This window comes from Dama dama, chromosome 14, assembly GCF_033118175.1.
Source record: "Dama dama isolate Ldn47 chromosome 14, ASM3311817v1, whole genome shotgun sequence".
Classification (NCBI taxonomy): domain Eukaryota; kingdom Metazoa; phylum Chordata; class Mammalia; order Artiodactyla; family Cervidae; genus Dama; species Dama dama.
In genome coordinates this window covers 2,422,857-2,441,628 of record NC_083694.1, presented here as the reverse complement: position 1 = coordinate 2,441,628, position 18,772 = coordinate 2,422,857, and the positions used below count along the sequence as shown (strand labels likewise).

The following is an 18,772-nucleotide window of genomic DNA, read 5'->3' as shown; positions in this document are numbered from 1 at the left end:
AGAATACTGGGGTGGGTTGTCATTTCCTCCTTCAGGGGATCTTCCCAACCCAGGGATTGAACTCGTGTCTCCTGTGTTTCCTACATTGCAGGTGGATTCTTTACCCCTGGGCCATTGGGGAAGCCCCTGTTGCCAGTAGACCTGACTTTCAAGAAATGTTAAAAAAGAAAGTTCTTCAGAAAGAAGGAAAATGATGCCGGTCTAAAACTTAGATCTATAGTATAAAATATAAAGAGCACCAAAAAAAGAAATAGTGAAGTTAAATAAAAAGTTTTATTTGTCCTATTCTTAATTGACCTCACAATAACAGTTTCTTCAAAATAACGAGAATAATAATTTACTCAACTATATATTCTTATGTTTGTATAAATATTTAGACCATAAAGAAGTCTGAGCACTAAAGAATTGATGTCTTTGAACTGTGGTGCTAAAGAAGACTCTTTAGAGTCCCTTGGACTATCAAACCAGTCAGTCCTAAAGAAAATCAAGCCTGAATATTCATTGGAAGGGCTGTTCCTGAAGCTGAAGTTTCAATACTTTGACCATTTGATGCAAAGAGCCCGACTCACTGGAAAAGACCCTGATGCTGGAAAAGACTGAAGGCAGGAGGAGAAGAGGGTGGCAGAGGATGAGTGTGTTGGATAACATCACCAACTCAATGGACACAAATTTGAGGAAACTCTGAGAGATAGTGAAGGACAGAGGACCCTGGCATGCTGGAGTTCATGTGGTCGCAGAGTCGGACACCACTTAGTGACTGAACAACAACAGTATGTGTATATAATTCATATGTTTATGTATAATTGCAATAAATGACAGCAATGATACAGGGAATGGGAAGAAAGAGGAAGGATTCTTCTGCAAACAGGTACTTGTATTACCCATGAAGCAGTGCAGATCCCAAGGGCTGGGAATGCTGATCCTCCACACAGTTGGAAATCTGCATGTAACTCTAGAGTCTGCGCTTCATATATACACAGACCAGGATCCATGGATTCAACCATTGTGGATCATACAGAACTATAGGATTTATTGAAAAAAAAATTCACATATAAATGGAGCCATGCCGTCCAAACCCGTGTTGTTCAAAGGTCAACTGAACAGTTTTATTTGAAGGTAGACATAGAGTGCTGCAGTCCATGGGGTCACAAAGAGTTGGACACAACTGAGCAACTGAACTGAACTAGAGATTAGTTATAAACACATATTGCAAACTCTGGGAAAACCACGAATTTTTTTAAAAGAAATATAACATATGCTAAAAAAAGGGAAGAAATGGAATAACATGAAATGTTCATTTAAAACCGTAAGAAGCAGAAAAAGAGAAGACAAACATAGGGACAAAGAACAAGGGCAACAAACAGAAACCTGTAATAGATTAGGTAGATATTAACCAACTACACCAATAATCACTTTAAATATCAGTGATCAAACAATGAAGGAGACAGGAGACACAGGTTCAGTCCCTGGGTCAGGACGATCCCTTGGAGAAGGAAATAGCAACCCATTCCGGTGTTCCTGCCTTGAGAATCCCACGGACAGAGAAGCCTGGCAGACCACAGTCCATGGGATCACAGAGTCCGACATGACTGAGCACATATGCATGCACAAAGCCACATACAAAGACACATGTAGTGTAAAAGCAAATGGAGGGAGAAAGACTTACCACGCTAATACTAATCAAGGAAAGCCAGAGTAGTGGTTTTAATGTCCAACACACAGATCTCAGGGCAAAGGGGGTTAGCAGATATAAAGAGGAGCATTCCATAATGACAATAGGGTCACTTCTCCAAGAAGACATAATAATCTTTAGTGTGTATCTGCCCAAGAGTAGAGTGTAAAAGTTCACTAGGCAAAACCAGATATAACTGCCCGAGGAGAAACAGACGAATCTGTGATTGTAGTTGCAGACTTCAACACCTCTCTGTCAGAAATAGACAGACTCAGCGGGCAGAAAATCAGCAAGAACACAGTTTAACTCAATAGCATATCAATCAACTAGATGTAACTGACATCTGTAGACTGCTTCATCCAAGAGCAGCAGAATAAATATTATTCTCAAGCTCACAGGAAACATTTGTCAAGATAGATCATGTTCTGGGCCATAAAACACATCTTAACAGGATGAAAAGAACAGAAATCATATGTTTGCTCTTAGATCATGACAGAATTAAACTAGAAATCAATAAGAGAAAGGTAGGTAAAAAACCCTCAAATACTTAGAAATTAAACAGTGCACTTCTAAATAACACATGGGTCAAAGATGAAATCTCAAGGGAAATTTTTAAAATATTTTGAACTGAAAAACATGATTTACCAAAATTTGTGGGATACAGCAAATAGCAATTGTCATGGTTAATGTTATATGTCAGGTTGACTGGGTTTAGGGATGCCCAGAGAGCTGGTTAAACACCAGTTCTGGATGTGTCTGCGAGGGTGTCTCTGGAGTAGATCAGCATTTGAACTCGTGAACTGAGTAACGCAGATGGACCTCCCCAAAGTGGGTGAGCAGCATCCAACCTACGGAGGGCCTGAACAGCACAAAAGCGCAGAAGAAGGGCGACCCCATCTTCTCCTGCCCTCAGGTGTGGGAGCTTCTGGCTCTGAGCCCTTCCAGCTTAGACTAGGGCTTTACTCATGGCCGCTTGGTGCTCAGGGCTTCGGACTTAGACCAAATTATACCACCAGCTTTCCTGGTTCTTTAGCTTGCAGATAGCAGACTGTCGGACTTCTTGGTCTCCACAATCACGTGAGCCAATTTCTATAACAAATCTCTCTAAAAATATATGTTCTGTTTTCCTGGAGAACCCTGACTAGTACATCAGTGCTTGGAAGAAAATTTGTAGCATTGAATGCATAAGTCAGAAAAGAAAAAAGTCTGAAATCAGTCATCTAAGCCACCTTAACCAGCTAGAAAAAGAAGAGGGAATTAAACCCAAAGTAAGGAAAGAAATACTAAAAGAATCATAAATACATTACATTGAAAACAGGAAATCAACAGAACCAAAAGCTGGTTCTTTGAGAAAAAAAATTTTTTTGTCAAATTTATAAGCTTCTAGCCAGGCTAGCTAAGAAAAGAAGAGAGAAGACACAACTTACTAATATCAGAAATGAAACAGGAGACATGACTACTATCACATGGACAGTAAAAGGATAGTACATATTATGAACAGCTCTAGGCCCACAAATCTGATAACCTTGATGAAATGGACCAATGCCTTGAAAGACACACTTTGCCAAAACTCACACAAGAAAAAACAGGTAATCTGAGTTGGCCTATATCTAGTAAAGAAACTGAATCAATAATTAAATACCTTTCAAAACGGTTCCTTGATGAATTCTGCTAAACATTTAAGGAAGATATTGTATCAGTTTTCTACAATCTTTTCCAAGAGACAGAAGCAGACAGAGTACTTCTCAACTCATCCCACCAGGGCATTTCCCTAATACCAAAGCCAGGCAAAGATATTAGAAGAAAATAAGACTACAGATCAGTATCTCTCATGAACATAGATGCAAAAAATTGCCAAGAAAATATTAGCACCAACAATGTCTATGAAGAATTATAAAACTATACCATGATTTAGTGGGATTTATCCCAGATATTCCTCCAGTACTCTTGCCTGGAGAATTTCATGGACAGGGGAGACTGGTGGGCTACGGTCCGTGGGATCAGAAAGAGTCGGGCACGAGCACACAGCACATCCCAGATAGTCAAGGCTGGTTCAACACTGAAAAATCAATTACTGTACAGTCATCCCTCAGCATCCATCAGATATTGATCCTAGGACCTCCACTGGCACAAAAACCCTTGGTTGCTCAAATCCCATAGTCAACCCTCTGTATCCACGGGTTCACATCTGTGGAGTTCATTAACCACACATGGTTGTATTAAGTTTTCAATCTGCCTCAAATGCAGAACCCACAGATATCAAGGGCCAACTACATATTTATTGAAAAAAATCCATGTACAAGTGGACCCATGCAGTTTGAACCCATGTTGTTCAGGGGTCAACTGCAATCTATTACATCAACAGGCTAATGAAGAAAAATCACATAATCATATCAACAGATATAGGAAAAGCATTTGACAAAACCCAACATCCATTTCTGATAAAAACTCTGAGACTGAAAATAGGAACTTGCTCAACTTGATACAGAATATCTACAGAAATCCTACATTCAACATCATTCCTAATGGCGATAAAAGAGAAGCTTTCTCCTTAAGGTCAGGAACAAGGCAAGGCAGTGCCCTCTCACCATTCCTTTTCAACATCATACAAGTCCCAGCTCACGCAGTAGGAGAAGAATGGGAAGGAAGAAATAACACTGTTTCCAAAGACCTCCCGGCACTGGGAAGTGATTGCAGCAAGGTTGCAGGCTACAAGGTTAAAACACAAAAATCAAATGCTTTCCTAAACACTGGCAATGAACGGTGGAAAATGAAACACATATATCTAACAAAATATGTATAAATTCTATATGAGAAAAACTACAAAACTCTGATGAAAGAAGTCAAAGCAGAACTAAATAAATGGAAAGATACTCCATCCTGTTGGGTGCTGTGCTGTGCTTAGTCACTCAGTTGTGTCAGACTCTTTGCGATCCCATGGACCATAGCCCGCCAGGCCCCTCTGTCTACGGGGATTCTCTAGGCAAGAATACTAGAGTGGGTTGCCATGCCCTCCTCCAGGGGATCTACCCAACCCAGGGATCGAACCCACGTCTCCTGCATTGCAGGTGGATTCTTTACCATCTGAGCCCACCAGGGAAGCCCAGTAGGAAGACTCAATATTATCAAGACGTCAGTTCTTCCGAGCATAATTCTACAAAGTCAGTGCATTTCCAATCAAAATCCCAGCAACTTATTTTGTGGATATGGACCAACTGATTCTAAAGTTTATAAGGAGAGGCAAAAGCCCAGAACAGCCAACACAATACTGAAGGAAAAGAACCAAGTCAGAGGACTGACACCAACTGATTTCAAGATATACTGTAAGGGTATACTAATCGAGACAGTGTGATACTGTTAGCCAAAGTGGGATCCAGCTGCTTGTTGCTCAAAGTCATTAAAGAATCCAGGTTGATGGAAAGGAAAGTTTGCATTATTTTGGATGCCAGCAATGCCAGGGGTTGGGGTGGGGGTGGGCGAGGGAGACGGAGTGGAAGTGGACGTCTGTCAAAGGCCGACTCCCCCTGGTGACAATCAGGGAATAAGAGCTTTTATTCTTATTCCCTGGGAGAGGGCTACATGCAGAAACAACATAGTCAGTTCTGACAGTCATCTTCAGACTGGTCATCAGTGGTCTGACCAGTGTCATCTTGGTTACTTTAAATACAGTTTATCTTCAGTTCCAGGGGCAGTGTGTTACCATTGCTTTGAGGCCAATTCTCGGAATTGTGGCAGCTTAAGTCATGGGTACAGTCTGGTCGTCAGTAGTTAACTTCTTCTACCAGGTGGGAGTTTCAGTATCTATCAGACAACTCAAGGATATGGCTCAGAATATTATCTATAACCCTTGAGAAGGAACTAAAGGTCCTTGACTATGCTTAATGTGTACATTATTATTACTTGGTCTCATGTGGCTTTTCCTCTGTTTCTGCGTTTTCTCACTTCTCTGATGAAATCTATTCTTTGGCTAAAGGTTTCCCACAGACAAAAGGCAGGCTAAGGACACAGCAGGGCTAGGATCCTGCTCAGCTACAGTGTTAGTGGAAGAACAGACAAATAGGACCATATGAATATAGGCACCTGATCTTTGAAAAGGGGTAAAGGCAATACAGTGGAGAAAAGACAGTCTTCAACAAATGGTACTGGATCAGCTAGATATCCACATGCAAAGAAATGAACTTAGATTCAGACTTTATACCTTCATAAAATTTAGCTCAAAATGGATCACAGAACTAAATGTAAATTGCAAAATTATAAAATTCCTGGAATATAACATTTTCCTAGGAGAAAAAGCTGGCTTAAAACTCAACATTCAAAAACTAAGATCATGGCTTCCAATCCCATCACTTCATGGCAAATAGAAAGGGGAAAAGTAGAAGCAGTGACAGATTTTATTTTCTTGGGCTCCAAAATCACTGCAGATGGTGACTGCAGCCATGAAATTAAAAGACGCTTGCTACTTAGAAGGAAAGCTATGACAAACCTAGACAGCATATTAAAAAGCAAAGATATCACTTTTCCGACAAAGGTTATAGTCAAAGCTATGGTTTTTCCAGTAGTCGTGTATGGATGTGAGAGTTGGACCATAAAGAAGGCTGGGACTTAAGAATTGATGTTTTTGAATTGTGGTGCTGGAGAAGACTTGAGAGTCCCGTGGACTGCAAGGAGATCCAACCAGTCCATCCTAAAGGAAATCTGTCCTGAATATTCATTGGAAGGACTGATGCTGAAGCTGAAACTCCAATACTCTGGCCCTATGATGTGAAGAGCCAACTCGTTGGAAAAGACCCTGATGCTGGGAAGGATTAAAGGCCAAAGGAGAAGGGGGTGACAGAGGATGAGATGGTTTGATAGCATCACTGACTCAACAAACATGTATCTGAGCAAACCCCGGGAGATAGCAAAGGACAGGGAAGCCTGGAGTGCTTCAGTCCATGGGGTCACGACTTAGCTACTAAACAACGGCAGGAGAAAATTTAGATGACTTTGTGTGTGGTGATGGCTTTTAGATATAATACCAAAGGAAAAGAAGGAAAACAACTCTTAAAACTCAGTCTGATTTAAAAATGGGCAAAGTTCTGAACAGACCTCATGGAAGAAGATATACAGATAGCAAATAAGCATATGAAATGATGCACCACATCACATGTCATCAGGGAAGAGCAAATTAAAACAATGAGATACCACTGCACACAATAAAACTGACAATGCTGAACGCTAACGAGGCTATGAAGCAACAAGAACTCTTATTCATTGCTGGTGGGAATGAAAAATGGTACAGTCACTTGGGAAAACAGTTTGGTGGTTTCTTACAAAACTAAACATATTCTTACATACATGCCCTTAGTATTTATCCAAAGGAACTGAGAACTTATGTTCACACAAAAACCTGCACACAGATATTTATAGATGACTCACTGGTAATTGCCAAAACTTGAAAGCAACCAAGATGTCCTTCAGCAGGTAAGTGGACAAATAAACACTGTCTGATACATTCAGACAATGGAATTTAGTGCTAAAATGAAATCAGCTATCAAGCCATGAAAAGACATGGAAGGGACCTAAACACATATTACTAAATAAAAGAAGCCAATGTGAAAAGACTATGCACTGTACAATTCCAACTTTATGAAATTCTAGAAAAGGCACAACTATGGAGGCAGTTCAAAGATCAATGTTTGCCGGGGTTGAAAGGAAGGCAAGATGAAAGGAGCACAGAGGATTTTTTAAGCAATAAAACTACCCCTATACTATAATGACAGGTACATGACATTATAGATTTGTCAAAAACCCACAGGATATATAATCTAGGAGTGAACCCTAGGTAAACTATGATAACGATGTACCATTGTATGTCTACCAGTTGTAACAAAATTACAACTCTGGGTAGGGATGTTGATAATGGGGGAGGTGATGTATGGGTGGGGCCAAGAGGCATACGGGAAATTCCGGTACCTTTTGTTCAATATTGCTGTGAACCTAAAACTGCTTTTCTAAAAGTGTATTAAAAATTAATAAAGATATTCACTTCTGACTTAAAAAGAGACTAGATTCTGGCATGAGGTGGACTTCAGGTTCCATTTACAGAGAACTGAGGGTGAAGACACCGGGAAATAAGTTTCTTTTTCCTTCTATAAAGGTTTATTGCCAAACAGAGCAATTTTTCTCTTTTTTGGAGCACCCATAGCCTGAACTCTGACTTCTATAACAAGTTAACAAGTTATATAACTTTCCTTGAAAAAAAAAAAAAGACCCTATTAGACTAGGGGTACAAAGGTAAATGGGGGAAAAACTGCATTGAAAATCCCATCAGGTTTTGTCTAATGTTCTTTTTTTTTTTGGTTTTGTCTAATGTTCTTGAAGGGCTTTAATTTGAACTTCAAGTATATTAGCATCCAGTCCACAAAGGATGATGGAAATAATCACAGTGAATTGGAGAGCCAGAGAACTGAGGGGAAACCAACCAAGGGTTTATGTGTTGCTTTTTCCTTTATGCAATGTTTTCCTGTCTTTAAAGAGGAGCAACTGTGGATTTTCTCTTGTAAAGTGATTTTGAATGTCTGGATTTGGTTTTAGAAATAGTTTTGTAAGTCTTTGCAGTTTGAAATGATACTTCCTTCCTTAAAACCTTTCCAACACAACATGGGGTTTGAACACTCTCCATTGCTAAGGAGCAGAATTAGTTAGCATTCTTGTCCATCAATAAAAATGTTTTGGGATAGCACAAACCAAAAGGCTGTCTTTGGGGCTTCTCTGGCAGTTTAATGGTTAAGACTCAGACCTTCCAATGCAGGGGGCCTGGTTGGGGAAATAAGATCCTGAATGCCATGTGGTGCCCACCCCCCACACCCCCCACCCCCCAAAAAAAGAACCCCAAAAGGTTATCTTTTACAAAGGTCCAAGATATTTAACAGAATGAGAGGAAATTAACACAGTATCTTCTTGGAAACAAACTGGAGGCAGAAATTATCATCTTTGACTTGTTTCTGAAACTATTATTCAATCTGAGGCCAACTATCATGGTTTAGGAGCAAATGGCCCTCTAATATGTCTCTTCTCTTCACTAGAAGTGTCAGACTATGGAGGCCAATTAGAAGTGAGACGTGAAGTCACTCAGTCGTGTGCAGTTCCTTGCAATCCCATAGACTGCAGCCCACCAGGCTCCTCCGTCCATGGAATTTTCCAGGCAGGAGTCCTGGAGCGGGTTGCCATTTCCTTCTCCAGCGGAACTTCCCGACCTGGGGATGGAACCCAGGTCTCCCACACGGCAGGCAGACGCTTTACCCACTGAGCCACCAGGGAAGCCCAGAGGCCAATTAGCTCCTCCTTCAAATTCTCGGGTAAGAAGTCTCCTCGAGTGCAGTTTGAATTAGGGTCTTACCCACAGAGCCGTCAACTGTGGCAGGGGATACTGAGCACCATGTGCCCAAGGTCCTCCTTCTGCACACTTGTGGCTAACAAGCGGAGACAGACTGGACAAGCTACGTAATCTGCATGGCCCTGTGCAAAATGAAAAGGCAGCGCTTCCTTGTTCAAAAATTAAGACTTTCAAGATGGCAACAGCAGAACATGAAACCAAGTGTGTGGCCCTTCTAAGTGTGGGGTCTTATGTGACTACACAGGTCTCATGCCCTGAAGCTGCTTTACCCTGTGGACCTGGACAAACAGCCTCCAAAAGGAATTTCTAGACTCTGTGTGTTACAGTTGGAACCAGTGTTTCCTGTTTTTTTTTTAACTTATCACTTCAGATTGACATGTTTTCCACCATTACTGGACTCTCTTATCCCCTCTTCAGATCCAGTAATTTATGTGGAATTGCCTGAATTATTTACATTAATTATCACTGAGCCACCCATTTATTTCTAAGTTTTTGTGCCTTCATTTTATTGTTAGGCAAAATAGCTTTGCATGAACCACTCTCATGAGAAGAGCTGGAGGAGAAGATAATGTCTTTCTCTTTTTCGGTGGCGCCGAGCACCCTGCAGGACCTGAGTTTCCCCACCAGAGATCGAACCCATGTACCCTGCAGTGGAAACATGGAGTATTTCTTTTGGGCTGCATTGATTTTTTGTTGCAGCACATGAGGTCTTCTTTGAGGCGCGTGGGCTTCTCTCTAGTTATGACGCTTGGGTTTAGTTGCCCCATGGCATTTGGGATCTTAGTTTCTGGACCAGGGATCGAATCCATGTCCCCTACTCTGGAAGGCCAATTCTTGATCACTGAACCACCAGGGAAGCCCCTGTCCTTTTTCTTTTTAACTTGAATTAATTTTAAACTTACAGAAAAGTTGCAAAGATAGGCTTACCAGTTTCCATATATCCCTCCTCCATTTTCCCCTAATGTTACCATCTGTACCTTAACTCCAGTACAGCTATCAGAACCCCCAAAATTAACATTGTTGCAATACTACTAACTAAAGACCTAACAGTGAACAGTGAAGGGACTCAGCCATACATATACATGTATCCATTCTCCCCCAAACCCCTGCCTCCCATCCAGGCTGGAACCTAACTTTGAGCAGAGTTCCATGTGCTATACAATAGGTTTTTGTCTGTTATCCATTTTAAATATAGCAGTGTGTACATGACCTTCCCCAAATCCTTAACTATCCCTCCCCTCCACACACACCCTGCAACCATGAGTTTGTTTTCTAAGTCTGTGAGTATTTTTGTTTTGTAAGAAAGTTCATTTATAATGTTTCTTTTCAGGTTCCACATATAAAGGACTTCTGACTCACTTCACTCCATATGACCCTCTCTGGGTCCAGCCCTGATGTCTCTCTACTTTAGGATCCTGTCCAGGACCGCACATGGTACTTGGTTCTCTCCCTGTGTAGTCTTGTGCAGTCTGTAAAAGCTCCTTAGTCTTTCCTTATTTCTCATGATTGATTTTTTTTTTTCAGCTTCAGTAATAAAAATTTACTGAGAATTCCTGGGGTGGTGCTTATCGCCTCCGGACCACAAGGGAGGAATCAACACAGTAGCAAATCACTGAGAAATCACACTGTCCCAACACCCCAGGCCAACACAGGGAGGAAAGTCATTGCCCCAGAAGTGGTCAGTCTTTGTTCATCAGAAGGGTTGGGAGGAGCGATGCAGAGGGACCATCTCATGATAGTGGGGTGGGGGTGGGGGGTGGGCCGCAAGGTGACTCCTCAAACACCTGGGCAGAAACAGATCCACTTCCTCCCTGGAGGCAGAGTTCTTGGTCACCAGGCTCATTTCTTACCCTTGATGAAACTGTCACTTCCCCGGATGAAACTTTCACCCTGTAGGTTGAGGATGAGGTTGTCAGCAGTGAGAGATACGATTCTGTGAGGTGGCGATCGTCCTGGAGATGTTCTGGGCTGCCCGGATCTTGCGCAGCTTAATATAACCTGGGTTCTTGCTCTGGGCCTCTCCCAGCATCCGTGCTGCCTCAGCCTCCCCCTCCCCCTGCGCGATCTCCTGCCGCCGTTCCTGCTTCGCTTTCTCCGCCAGGAACTGGGTGCGCTGGGCCTCCTGCTGGGCCACTTGTTTGGCTTCCGCAGCAGCCATGTACTCTCGGCTGAAGCTCAGCTGGGTAATGGCTACGTCGTCCAGAATGGGGCTGAAGTCCTTGGCCCTCTCTGTCAGCTCCCATCGGATCAGCAAGGACACCTGGGCCCGCTGGGTGATCAGCTGGGAGGCATTGAACTTGGCCACCGCGCTCTTGAGCACCTCGTTGACAATGGATGGCAACACCCGCTCCTCGCAGTCCAGCCCCAGGCGCTGGTACATGCTGGGGCAGCTCCGTGGCACTGGGTCGGGACAGCACCCGCAGGGAGATGCTCCCCACCTGCAGGTCTTTGGAGCCTGTGGGGGAGGAAATTTTTCGGGGTCTGGCCCGAATGTCATAGATGATGGGGTACTGGAACCAGGGGATCCTGAAATGAAGGCCCTCGGCCAGAATGGTGTCCTGCTGCACGCCTTTGATCCGATTAAAGAAAATGGCTCTGTGCCCTCCTTCCACTGTGAATACCGATTCGCTGATGCCGTAGGCCACGGCGCCGGCCCCCAGCAGTAGCTTCAGCGCCATGCCTATACCCTGGGGCCCAGAGGGCAGCCGTTCTCCTAAGTCCTTCAAGTTCTGGGCCATGTTCGGTCTTGAGGCCGGCGGCACCAGTGGTAAGAAGGGGGTGCCGGCCCGCCTCTACCGTGCTCCCTGCTTAGGGATGGCCACCCTTCACACGAGGGTCTGGGCCCCAGGTGCTCTCGGGCTGATTGACTTTTTTGAAGAGTACTAGTTAGTCATTTTGTCAAAGGCTCCTCAATTTGAGTTTGATGTTTTAGCATAAGTAGACTGAATATTACAGGAATGATGTGCACCCTCAGTGAATTATATCACAGGTTCCTGATGTTATGCAGCTTATTATTGGTGATGTTGACATTTATCACTTAAGGTGATTTCTACTGAGCTTCTCAATAAGTATCTTATGGTAGACGTTTTGAGAGTATGCAAATGCTGTTTCTTCTCAAACTTCTGCCCTTATCACTCATTAAAGGAACTTGTCTGCACCAACTACCAGTGTCTACCTAGTGGTGATACTTTAGTTCTTTTTAAAATTTATTGGCTGCACTGGGTCTTTGTTGCTTTGTGGGCTTTCCCCAGACGTGGCGAGCAAGGGCCACTCCAGCTGCAGTGCTCGGGCCTCTTATTTAGGCGGCTTCTCTTGTGGAGGAGCTGGCGATCAGTGGTTTCGGCGCATGAGCTGAGTGGCCCCCAGGCATGTGGAACCTTCCTGGACCAGGGCCAGGGATCGAACCCATGTCCCCTGCATTGGCAGGCCGATTCTTAACCACTGGATCACCAGGGAAGTTCTATAGTTCTTTTTGTCTTCAGGCTTATGGTATCCAATCAAGATGCTGTTTCCCAGTTCACGTTAGATCTTTCCTTCCCATCCTTTTTAGTGTGGCTATGTGACTGCTTTATAATAGGGTCACTGTTGGTACTTTTATTCCACTTGGTTCTCTCCACAGCCTAGTTGGTTTTACTTTATTTGGGGGTATGTGGTACGCCACCACGGCTCTGAGGGTCAGTCACTACTTCCTCATCTCCATCACCCCACTCACGTTTACCTCCCCCAACTTCTGCCCTTCTCTTCATACCCGTTCCCTATAGGGGACCAGTCCCCTTATATTCTGCTGTATCTTTTCTGCATTTCTTTTACACAAATGGGCAAATGCAGTATGTTTCCTCAAATTCCTTTCTTACTTAGGGCAGCATTCTAAAGATAAATCTTTGTGCTTTGTGTTTCTCTCTTGGCAGCATGTTTTGGCAACTGTGTTGTGTGTGTGCGTGAGTGCTTAGTCGTTCAGTCCTGTCTGACTCTGTGCGACCCCACAGACTGTAGCCCACCAGGCTCCTCTGTCCATGGGGATTCTCCAGGCAAGAATACTGGAGTGAGTTGCCATGCCCTCCTTCAGGGGATCTTCCCAACCCAGGGCTCAAACCCAGATTTCCTGCAGAGCAGGCAGATTCTTTACCAGCTGAGCTACCAGGGAAGCCCATTTTGGTGACCACTTTATATCAGTTCACAGAGCTCTTTCTCATTTTTTAAAATTAAAGTGTGTTATTTACTTATTCTTGTCTGTGCTGGGTCTTCACCGCTGCGGGGGCTCTTCTCTGGCTGCGGCAGTTGGGGGCTTCCCCCGCGCTGCCTCCTCTTGCTGCTGAGCACCCTCTCCAGCTGGGTCTTCTCGACCCAGGGATCAAACCCAGGTCTCCTGTATTGCAGGTGGATTCTTTACCATCTGAGTTATCAGGGAAGCCCATGAAGACTTAGGTGGTTTCCAATATTTTGCAATTACAAACAGCATGTGTATGTGTATTTTTCCATAGCTGGAGGTATATATTCAAGTGATTGTCACAGATCATTCTCCTCTGCCAATCCTGCCTTTCTTTAGGAACTGGGAGCTGTGCTAATGTTACTGTCCATAAAATGTTTTCTTTCTTCGCTCTCCCTTTGAAGTCTGTAATCTCTGACAATAAGCGTAGACTGTGGTCAGGGGTATTTCTGAGACTTTCTGAGAAAGTCTTCACTCTGTCTCAGCCAATAATTTGGGTGGCACCCCCGTCTTGTACTACAGTAGTGGGTCTCAACTTTGTCTGAACATTAAAATCACCTAGGAGTTTTTTAATATAACATGCCTGGGAATGCTCTAGGTAGGTTCTGTAATGAATGCAAGATCTCTGGTGTGGGGCTCAGGCACCTATGTTATTTTGAAATGCCCAAGAAATTCCAGTGAGAAGAAATTTAGTGTGGCTAAAGTTGAGAACCACTGGTTATATCCTTGACATGTTACAATAATCTCCTTGCCCTCACCATAGTCCCTGTGATTTGAACCAGCTGCAGAACAATCTCTGGCTGATCAGGAGGTGCTCCACTCAGAGAATTCCTGAATTTTACCTGGAAAAGAGGTAAATACCTGCTGGCCTAATTTCAGGAGGATCTGTCAAAGCCTTTAATGAGGGCCTAGCTTAAAAAAAGTTCTTTCTTACATATAATCTGAATGACTGGTACAAGCTGCTTCAGGGTGAGAAGGAAGAATATTAAATTTCCCTTTCTCTCCTTCAACATGCAAATCTGGGTACCTTCCTTTGCAGTTGGTAGTATTAATAAGACTTCGTAGGCAATTTCCTGGCAGTCTAGTGGTTGGGACTTTGCACTTACACTGCAGCGGGGGCAAGGGTGTGATTCCTGGCGAGGGAATTAGGATTTTGCATGCTGTACAACTTGTCTGGGGAAAAAAAAAAGACTTTTGTAAAGTAGAAGTCTACCAATAACAAACTACCAGTAACACTTTTTCATCAAAGATACTAAAAGTATAATACACCTGACTATCCTATCTTAGTTATTTTTAGTGCTAATAAACAAACCCACTGCTAGATAATTATGAGATACAATCAAATGTAAGAAATATCTCTATTTCAGAGATTTTTAAAGGTGGGAAAGTATACACAGTAGAATTCGTGAAATACAGAAGATACAGAAGATACAGAAGATAGCTTAGACTTCTCTGAACTTCACGTCTATAGGAGCACTTGAATTTCTCACAGGCTCCTCAAGCCTAACATGCCCCATTGGGGTGCTCTTCACCTACATTACCAAAGCTATTCCTTTCCCTACATTCTCTATTTTGGCAAAATAGAAACATGGAAGTCATACTGATCTTGGCGCCCAGTGAAAAATGCATTTATTATGGAGGCCGAAAGTGTAAATGCAGGTACAAATTTATCACTAGAGACAGAGCACAAGTGGGACAGCACTCAGAGAAACGTTTTAACGTGGTGACCCAAGGGACCCAAGGACGAAGGAGCAGATGAAACTGAGGAGGGTCCTGGAATGCAGGAACGGAAAAACCAGACCCTTATCATCCTTCCCTCCCCCATGCTGTAACTGTTAATGGATTTCAGGTCCTCCTGAGCAGTATAACCTGTCTCCCCGCCACCCCGCAGGGAGGAGGTATCTGCCTTACTCTTCCCCCACCCAGTATACGAGCCTCATCCAATCAGCAAATGACCTGCAAGACCCCTATCCCACTCCCTGGACCCTGGCTATAAAAGTGGACCAACGTCGGTTCTCCCTTTAACTAACAGCATCTCCCACTCTAATAAACTTTATTTCCCTCTCATTCTGTCTCATGTCTGGAAATTCTTTTCCAACCCGAGCCCATCCCACAACAGTTAAGACAGAAGCAAGGCAGAGACGCACCCCCAGAGAGAAAGGGTTTGGGCATCTCCCCTAGTGAGGAGGGGCACGGTCAAGAGGCAGTTCTGCCGGGCCTTTGTCTTCCTTCTGGGCAATCATCTGCTTTCTCTTCCCACACCTGACCTACCTGGGACCCGCCCCTGGGTACACACGCACCCCTCAGCCAACATGGATCTCGAAGTGCAGGCTTCTGAGAGGAGCAAGGTTCATTATGGCCTGGCAGTATCTCTTGACTTTTGATCCACAAGGAGCCTTTCTGCAAAAGTATAGTGTCTCCCTTGTCCAAAAAGAGGGGGGAGTGGAGATCCCTTAATTCTTTACCCTTAACAGGGTTTCACCCCTCTGGGTCCTTGTCATGACTGTTACCTTAAGGTATTTGTAAGAGACCAACACTGGCTCTTTACCCTGTTTCTGTTGTCAATTCCATTTCGGAGGGCAAACAGAAGGCTGACTGTAAATGCCTTAGCTGGAGCCCACCTATCTCTCGGCTCAAGAAATGCTAAGTTTTAAGTACCCAGCCTGGAGCCCACTTCTTCATGCCCCATGAAATGTAAACAGGAGGCTAGCTGTAAATGCCCAACCTGGAGCCCATCTACCTCCTACAGCAACACCAGCCCACTGACCTCCTGTTCCTTTCCGCGTGCAACATGTCCTTCCCTTTTGGTCAGCTCTGTCTGGTACCTCTCTCCTGAACGCATTGCCTTCTCTTTCCTCCACTGTGACTCTGAGTTAAGTAAGTCTTCCTCATTTCTACAAAATTACTACAGTAATCTCCTGACTACTCTCCACCCCTCTAATCAATCCCTACTCCACACTGTCCTTATTTTCTTTCTTAAACATCAATCTGATCAGATTATTCCTTGCCTAAAAATCCTACAAGATGAATACTCCATCCAAAAAATAGGTGAAGGATATGCACAGATCACCTCACAGAAGAGGAAAACACACATTTGTACATGTGAAAAACTGATGATCATCCTCATTAAGAAATAAATGTAACCATGACATTTTTTCACCTATCCCCAACTGACAGAGTTTCAGAGGACAGATTAATAACAAATGATCACAAGGGTGTGCAGAAATACTCCTACAGTCATTGTTAATAGTAAAATATTTTGGATGACATTTTTGGCAATGTTTTGGATATGTGAAGGAATGCAATTTGCCTGTTAAAAACCAAAATCCAACCCACTAAATTTGAAGATCTAACTGGCATTATTAAACTAGATGGGTAACATCCCATCTAGTAAACAGAAGGGCACTCCGGGAGAATGTACAAAACACAAAGAAAGTGAAGTCGCTCAGTCGTGTCCTACTCTTTGCAACCCCATGGACCGTAGCCCATCAGGCTCCTCCACCCATGGGATTTTCCAGACAAGAGTACTGGAGTGGATTGCCATTTCAGAAGCTTCTTATAGGAAGAAGGGTGGGGTAAGGGAGCTATTAGCAGAAGAAAAGAAAGGATAATTTTTAGGCCAAGAAACCTTCTTTCAGGGAGGAAGGAAATGGCAGGGGTTTTATCATGCAGATTGCTCCTTCAGGGGGAGTTTGGGGTGGAGGCTGGAGTGGAGAGGGCCCAGGAGAGAATTACCTCGTTGGTGCGGACCAGAAAACTTCAGTGAGCCGATAAAGACTACGTTTCTGGGGAAGGCTGAGAGAGCACTTAGGTCAGGTATTAGATCTAGATTCAGTTATCTGCGGCTTTAGTACTTTTAAGTACTTTGGTACTTAGTACAAGTGATGCCGTTTTGGGCCTTTGATGGTTTTTTCTTTAACATGCCTAGTTTCTCTGGGCCTCAATTACTGCACTTGGTGAAATGGAGCCGCCAGCTACCTTAACAGTCTCAAGGAACTGAAATAATTTAGGGGAAAGTAGTAATAGTTAACATTTAGTAGGCATTTGCTGTTCTAAGTATTTTATGTGTGTTAACTCACTTAATCTTCACAATCACCCTGTAAGCACCACCCCCATTTTACATATAACAAGACTGAGGCACAGAGGACAAAATACTGCCCAAAGGGTAAGTTAGTACTAAGACTGAAGCTGGGATGACCGGTTTTAAATCTAGATAAGAGGATCTAGCTTCAGTCCTTTTTTTTTCTTGCAGCCACTTATGCCAGTCTTTGCTTTTTTTTTTTTTTTTTTATGATTGCCCACAGGACCCATACTCAAAGCTCGTTTATATAGAATTTGCCCATTCGCTAATTACATCAACCGTTGTGTCGTTGCTTTGGGCATCTCATCACAGCCCCGCCTGGTTGAGCTCCACGGAACGCAGTCACCTCTCATTCCCATTCACTTTCGGCGTCCTGGCGAACGCTGGGTATAGGGTAGATCCTTGGATAAATGCCACTGGACGTTTCCGTGGGATCGACACATACCTTTACAAACGTGAAATAACTTTCCCAGACTAAGACAGGTACCCGACAAGCAGCGCGCGCACGGGCTGAGTACCGCCCTGATCGCCCTGAGACCCGCCGCAAGCTCTGGGACCGACCTGTCCCGCGGGCCCCTTTACTTAAGCGGCACCCAGCCGGAACCTTTCAGTCGCGGCCGAGGCACCCCACCGGGACGGCGCGCGGAGCACACAGCAAGGGCGGGTGAGTCGTCTAAGTCTGTGCCTGAACCGTCTAACTCACTTACCTCGCGCCTCGCGGGGACAGCCCCAAACTCTGGCACGTGGGAAAAACCGAGTGACGACAGCATTTTCATTCCTTAAAAAATACCACATTCAAGTGGTTCCGAGGGTGGTCCTTCTTCTTTTTGGTTAGGCATATTTGTGGACAGCCCGCCGGAAACGAAGGCGGAAGCGAGGGCAGGCGGCGGAAGCCGCGGGGTCCTCTGAAGCAGGGAGTCTCCGGGGCCTGCGCCGGCGCTCTGCGGCGCCCCCGACTCGGACGCGGGCTTCGCGGGCGGGCGCGGGCGCGGGTGTCGTCGCTGAGCCGAGGCCGGGCGGCCGGAGTCCTCAGGCATGAACCTCGAGTTGCTGGGTGAGGAGGGCTGTGGCTGCGTCCGGGGGAAGCTTCGGTCCTGGAAAGGAGGGGCCCAGGCGGAGGGGACGCGCCTGCAGCCTCAGGGTCCCGGCTCTGGACGGATCTGTGGGCGCCTCGGTCTGGAGCGGCGACTGGGGCGGGAAGCCGGGCTTCTGCCCGAGCGGAGTTTGTCGCTCTCTTCGGGCGTGCTTTGCAGTTCGGTTGTGGAACGACAGGGACAGGTAGTTTGCGAGTTACTTTCGAATACAGGTGCTGCAGGAGCCCAGAGCAGGACCAGAGTTACGCTGGGGCGGGAACCTAGGAAGTGAGGTGAGGCTCTGAGCACTTGTCAGGGTTTGGTGAAACATGGGTGCCTAAGGAGGGGAACTTGTGTGTTT

At 44.6% G+C, this 18,772-nt stretch overlaps 1 protein-coding gene and 1 pseudogene across 5 annotated transcripts in view; one reads left to right on the top strand and one right to left on the bottom strand.

The window, feature by feature from the left end:
- Positions 1 to 10,809: 10,809 nt before the first annotated feature.
- LOC133069556 (prohibitin-2-like) lies at positions 10,810 to 11,903 on the bottom strand (annotated as a pseudogene).
- A 6,359-nt stretch (positions 11,904 to 18,262) lies between these two features.
- RBBP5 (RB binding protein 5, histone lysine methyltransferase complex subunit) overlaps positions 18,263 to 18,772 on the top strand; it is a 39,608-nt gene continuing 39,098 nt past the window's right edge. For 3 of the 5 annotated variants that reach the window (XM_061159905.1, XM_061159901.1, XM_061159900.1), the window contains exon 1: positions 18,263 to 18,392. In XM_061159905.1, coding sequence (XP_061015888.1) covers positions 18,374 to 18,392 — 19 coding nt within the window. In that variant the 5' untranslated portion in view covers positions 18,263 to 18,373. The remainder of the gene's footprint in view (positions 18,393 to 18,772) is intronic. The other 2 variants (XM_061159904.1, XM_061159902.1) reach the window with 2 other exon arrangements.